We start from the raw sequence: 6,028 nt of genomic DNA on the forward strand, positions 1-6,028 counted from the left end.
GTTACCCTGTTATGCTATTAAATAGTATGTCTTACTCATTCTTTCTATTTTTTTTTTTGTACCCATTAACTAAACCCACCTCTTTGCAGCCCTCCACTACCCTTCTCAGCTTCTGGTAACCATCCTTCTACTCTCTGTGTCCATTAGTTCAATTGTTTTGGTTTTTAGGTTTTCGCAAATAAGTGAGAACATGTGATGTTTGTCCTTCCACACCTGGCTTATTTCAATTAGCATAATAATCTCCAGTTCCATTCATGTTGTTGCAAATGACAGGATGTCATTTTTTATGGCTGAATAGTACTCCAATGCATACATGTACCACATTTTCTTTATCCATTCATCTGTCAGTGGACATTTACGTTGCTTCCAAATCTTAGCTATTGTGAACAGTGCTTCAACAAACACAGGGTGCAGGTATCTTTTTGATATACTGATATACCCAGCAGTGGGGATTGCTGAATCATATGGTAGCTCTATTTTTAGGTTTTTGAGGAACCTCCAAGCTGTCCTCCATGGTGGTTGTATTAATTTACATTTCCACCAACAGTGTACCAGGCCTCCCTTTTCTCCACAACCTTGCCAGCATTTATCATTGCATGTCTTTTTTTTTTTTCTTTTGATAGAAGCCATTTAAAATGGGGTGAGATGATATCTCATTGTATTTTTGTTATTTCCCTGATGATCATGGATGCTGAACACCTTTACATATGCCTGTTGGCCATTTGTATGTCCTCTTTTGAGAAATGTCTGTTTAAATCTTTTGTACGTATTTTGATTGGATTATTAGATTTATTCCTATAGACTTGTTTGAGCTCCTTATATATTTTGGTTATTAATCCTTTGTCAAATTCATAGTTTGCAAATACTTTCTCCCATTCTGTGGGTTGTCTCTTCACTTTGTTGATTGTATCCTTTGCTGTGTAGACGATTTTTAACTTGATGGGATCCCATTTGTCCATTTTTTGCTTTGTTTGCCTGTGCTTGTGGGGTATTGCTCAAGAAATTTTTGCCCAGACCAATGTCCTGGAGATTTACCCCAATATTTTCTTGTAGTAGTTTCACAGTTTGAGGTCTTAATTACAAATCTGTAATCCATTTTTATTTGTTTTTGTATATGGCAAGAGATAAGGGTCTAGTTTCATTTTTCTGCATATGGATATCTTGTTTTCCTAGCACCATTATTGAGAGACTGTCTTTTTTCCAGTGTATGTTCTTGGCACCCTTATCAAAAATGAGTTTACTGGGTGTGGATTTGTTTCTTTCTTCTCTATTATCTTATATTGGTCTGTGTGTCTGTTTTTATGAAAGTACACTGTGTTTTTGTTACTATAGCTTTGTAATATAATTTGAAGTCAAATAATGTAATTCTTCCAGTTTTGTTCTTGTTGCTTAGTACAGCTTTGGTTATTCTGGGCATTTTGTGGTTGTATATACATTTTAGAGTTTTTTTTTTTTTCTGTTTCTGTTAATAATGTTTGGTATTTTGATAGGGATTTCACTGAATCTGTATATTGCTTTGGGTAGTATGGACATTTTAAAAATATTGATTCTTCCAATCCATGAAATCGGAAGATGTTTCCATTTTTTTGGTGTCTTCTTCAATTTCTGTCTTTACTGTTTTGTAGTTGTCATTATAGGTACCTTTTGCTTTTTTCATTAAGTTAATTCTTACATATTTAATTTTATTTGTGGCTATTGTAAATGGGATTGTTTTTTATTTCTTTTTCAGATTGTTCACTGTTGGCATATAGAAATGCTACTGATTTTTGTATGTTAATCTTGTATCCTATAATTTTTTTGAATTTGTTTGTCAATTCCAATAGTTCTTTTGTGGAGTTTTTAGGTTTTTCCAAATATAAGATTATAACAGCTGAAAGCAAGGATAATTTGACTTCTTCCTTTCCGCTTTGGATACCCTTTATGTCTTTCTCTTTTCTGATTGCTCTAGCTAAGACTTCCAGTACTACGTCAAATAACAGTGGTGAGAGTGGGCATCCTGGTCATGTTCTAAATCTTAGGGGAAAGGCTTTCAGTTTTTCCCCATTCAGGAAGATACTAGCTGTGGGTCTACCACATATGGCTTTTATTATGCTGAGGGCATTCCTTCTATCCCCTGTTTTATGGGTGTTTTTATTATGAAGTGATATTAGATTTTATCAAATGCTATTTCAACATTGGTTGAAATGATCATATGGTTTTCATCCTTCATTCTGTACATATGAAGTATCACATTGATTGCTTCTTGAACCATCAATATCTTACAATATGTTGAGCCATCCTTGCATCCTGAGGATAAACCCCACTTGGTCATTATGAATGATCTTTCCAATGCATTGTTCAACTTGGTTTGCTAGCATTTTGTTGAGGATTTGTGTATTAATATTCATGAGAGACGTTGACCAGTAGTTTTCTTTTCTGGATGTGTCTTATGCTGGGTTTCATTATCACAGTAACTGGCCTTGTAGAATTAGAATGGAATTATTCCCTCCTCCTCTAGTTTTCAGAATAGTTTGAGTAGGATTAGTGTTACTTCTTAAGTGTTTGGTAAAATTCATCAGTGAAGCCATGGGGTCCCAGGCTTTTCTTTACTGGGATAATTTTTATTATGGCTTCTATCTCATTTCTTGTTATTGGTCTGTTCAGGTTTGAGATTTCTTCCTGGGTTAATCTGTATGTTTCTAGGAATTTTTCCATTTCTTCTAGATTTTTCCAATTTATTGGCATATAGCTGCTCATAGTAGCCACTAATGATCCTTTGGATTGCTGCAGTATCAGTTGTAATGTCTCCTTTTTCATTTCTGATTTTATTGATGTGGATCTTCCTTCTTTTTTTTAATCTGGCTAAAGGTTTGTAAATTTTGATTAACTTTTCAAAAAAACAACTTTTTGTTTTATTGATCTTTTATATTATTTATAATTTCAATTTCATTTATTTTCTGATCTTTATTATATATTTTCTTCTAATTTTTAGTTCAGTTTTCTCCTGCTTTTATAGGTCTTTAAGATGGATCATGAGATTGTTTATTTAAAGTTTTCCTGTTTATTTTTTATGTAGGCAGTTATAGCTATAAAAGTCCCTCTTAGTACTGCTTTTGCTGTATACCATAGGTTTGATATGTTGTGTTTCCATCATCATTTGTTTCTACAAATTTTCAACTTTATTCTCAAATTCTACACTGACCCACTGGCCATTCAGGAGCATAGGGTTTAATTTCCATGTATTTGTATAGTTTCCATAATTCCTTCTTATTAATTTCTAGTTTTATTCCATTGTGGTCAGAGAAAATGCTTGATATCACTTCAGTTTTCAAAAATGATTTATGACTTGTTTTGTGACCTAACATATAGTATATCCTTGAGAACGTTCCACATGCTGAGGAAAAAAAAGTGTATTTTGCAACCATTGTATGAAATGTTCTGCAAATACATATTATATCCATTTGTTCAATAGTGCAGATTAAGTCCAATGTGTCTTTATTGATTTTCTGCCTGGAAGATTTGTCCAGTGCTGAAAGTGGGATTTTGAAGTTGCCAGTTATTTTTGTACTGGGGCCGATCTCTCTCTCTCTAATTTATTTTTATAATAATAATTATTATTATTATTATACTTTAAGTTCTGGGATGCATGTGCAGAACGTGCAGGTTTGTTACATAGGTATATACGTGCCATGGTGGTTGGCTGCACTCATCAAACCGTCATCTACATTAGGTATTTCTCCTAATGCTCTCCCTCCCCTAGCCCCTCAGCCCTCAATAGGCCCCAATGTGTAATGTTCCCCTCCCTTTGTCTATGTGTACTCATTGTTCAACTCCAATCAATGAGTGAGAACATGCAGTGTTTGGTTTTCTGCTTCTGTGTTAGTTTGCTGAGAATGATGGTTTCTAGCCTCATCCATGTCCCTGCAAAGGACATGAACTCATCCTTTTTCATGGGTGCATAGTATTACATGGTGTATATGTGCCACATTTTCTTTATCCAGTCTATAATTGATATGCATTTGGGTTGGTTCCAAGTCTTTACTAATGTGAACAGTACTGTAATAAACATACTTGTGCATGGCTATTTATAGTAGAATGATTTATAATCCTTTGCGTATATACCCAGTAATGGGATTGCTGAGTCAAATGGTATTTCTGGTTCTAGTTCCTTGAGGAATCGCCACACTGTCTTCCACAGTAGTTGAACTAATTTACACTCCCACCAGCAGTGTAAAAGCGTTCCTATTTCTCCACATCCTCTCCAGCATCTGTGGTTTCCTGACTTTTTAGTGATCACCATTCTAACTGGCATGATTTTGATTTGCGTTTCTCTAATGACCAGTGAGGATTTTTTCTTTCTATTTTTTCTTTCCAGGCTTAATTCACTTTATTTTTCTTGTATAAAAACCCTATGTTGTAGCCACAGCTGGAGCCTGGGTCCGCTGCACGGAGACTCTGGTGTGGGTCTTGACAAGGTGATCAGTTAATTCCTGATAGGGACACTTGGTAAATACAGTCTCCTTCCAGAGGTCAGGGATCAGGTAGCTGTAGGTCTTAGAGATGGCATCAAAGGTGGCCTTGGCGAAGTTACCCAGAGTGGCAGTGCAGCCCCAGACTGAAGTGTAGCAGTCATCAATACCAGCCATAATGAGCAGCTTCTTGGGCACAGGCGCTGAGACGATGCCAGTGCCCCTGGGTGCAGGGATGAGGTGCACCGGCACAGAGCTGCAGCGGCCTGTCACCTTGCAAGGGACGGTATGGGGCTTGCTGATCTTGTTCCCCCAATAGCCTCTGCGCACAGGGACAATGGAGAGTTTGGCCAGCATGATGGCCCCATGGATGGCAGTGACCACCTCCTTGGAGCACTTAACATCCAGGCCGAGGTGGCCATTGTAGTCCCTGATAGCAACAAACGCCTTGAACCTGGTGCGCTGGCCAGCATGGGTCTGCTTCTGCACCGGTATGATCTTCAAAACCTCCTCTTTGAGAAAGGCCCCCAGGAAAAAGTCAATGACCTCAGATTCCTTAATGGGCAGGGAGAACAGGTAGATCTCTTCCAGGGACTTGATCTTCATGTCCTTGACCAAGCGGCCCAGCTTGGTGACCGGCATCCACTCCTTATCCTCGGCCTTGCCTCTGCCAGCTCCGCAGCCTCTGCCCGGATCCCATCCACGGCCGTGACCCCGGCCCCGGCCCGGGATGCCACTGCCGAAACCTCCACGGAAGCCACCGCGGTTCCCCATCCCAGGGCCACCAGGGCCTCCGGGCCCCCCGGCTGCACCGGCGTCATCCACCATTTGGTGTTTTCTCGGAGAAGTTGAGGTTTTTTTCATATGTTTGGTAGCCACGTAAATGTCTTTGGAGAAGTGTATGTTAATATCCTTCGCCCACTTTTGGATGGGGTTGTTTTTTTCTTGTAAATTTGTTTTAGCTCCTTGTAGATTCTGGATATTAGCCCTTTGTCAGATGGATAGATTGCAAAATTTTCTCCAATTCTGTTGGTTGCCTATTCACTCTGATCGTTTTTTTGCTGTGCAGAATTTCTTTCATTAGATCCCATTTGCCAATTTTGGCTTTTGTTGTGATTACTTTTGGTGTGTTAGTCACGAAGTCTTTGCCCATGCCTATGTCCTGAATGATATTGACCTAGGTTTTCCTCTAGGGTTTTTATGGTTTTAAATCTTATGTTTAAGTCTTTAATCTATCTTGAGTTAATTGAATTAATTTTTGTATAAAGTGTAAGGAAAGGGTCCGGTTTCAGTTTTCTGCATATGGCTAGCCAGTTTTCACAACACCATTTATTAAATAGGAAATCCTTTCCCCATTGCTTGTTTTTGTCAGGTTTGTCAAAGATCAGATTGTTGTAGAAGTGTGGCATTACTTCTGAGGCCTCCGTTCTGTTCTATTGGTCTATATATCTGTTTTGGTACCAGTACCATGCTGTATTGGTTACTGTATCCTCATAGTATAATTTGAAGTCAGTTAGCATGATGCCTCCCACTGTGTGTTTTTGCTTAGGATTGTCTTGGCTATATGGTCTCTTTTTTAG

The 6,028-nt window shown here is 38.2% G+C and overlaps 1 protein-coding gene across 1 annotated transcript; it reads right to left on the reverse strand.

The window, feature by feature from the left end:
- Nucleotides 1–4,353: 4,353 nt before the first annotated feature.
- LOC126951314 (40S ribosomal protein S2-like) lies at nt 4,354–5,276 on the reverse strand. Its single transcript, XM_050785367.1, has one exon. It carries the CDS (start codon nt 5,274–5,276, stop codon nt 4,389–4,391), a length of 888 nt encoding a protein of 295 aa, XP_050641324.1. The 3' UTR covers nt 4,354–4,388.
- Nucleotides 5,277–6,028: the final 752 nt, after the last annotated feature.

Source organism: Macaca thibetana, chromosome 3, assembly GCF_024542745.1.
Source record: "Macaca thibetana thibetana isolate TM-01 chromosome 3, ASM2454274v1, whole genome shotgun sequence".
NCBI classification, from domain to species: Eukaryota; Metazoa; Chordata; class Mammalia; order Primates; family Cercopithecidae; genus Macaca; species Macaca thibetana.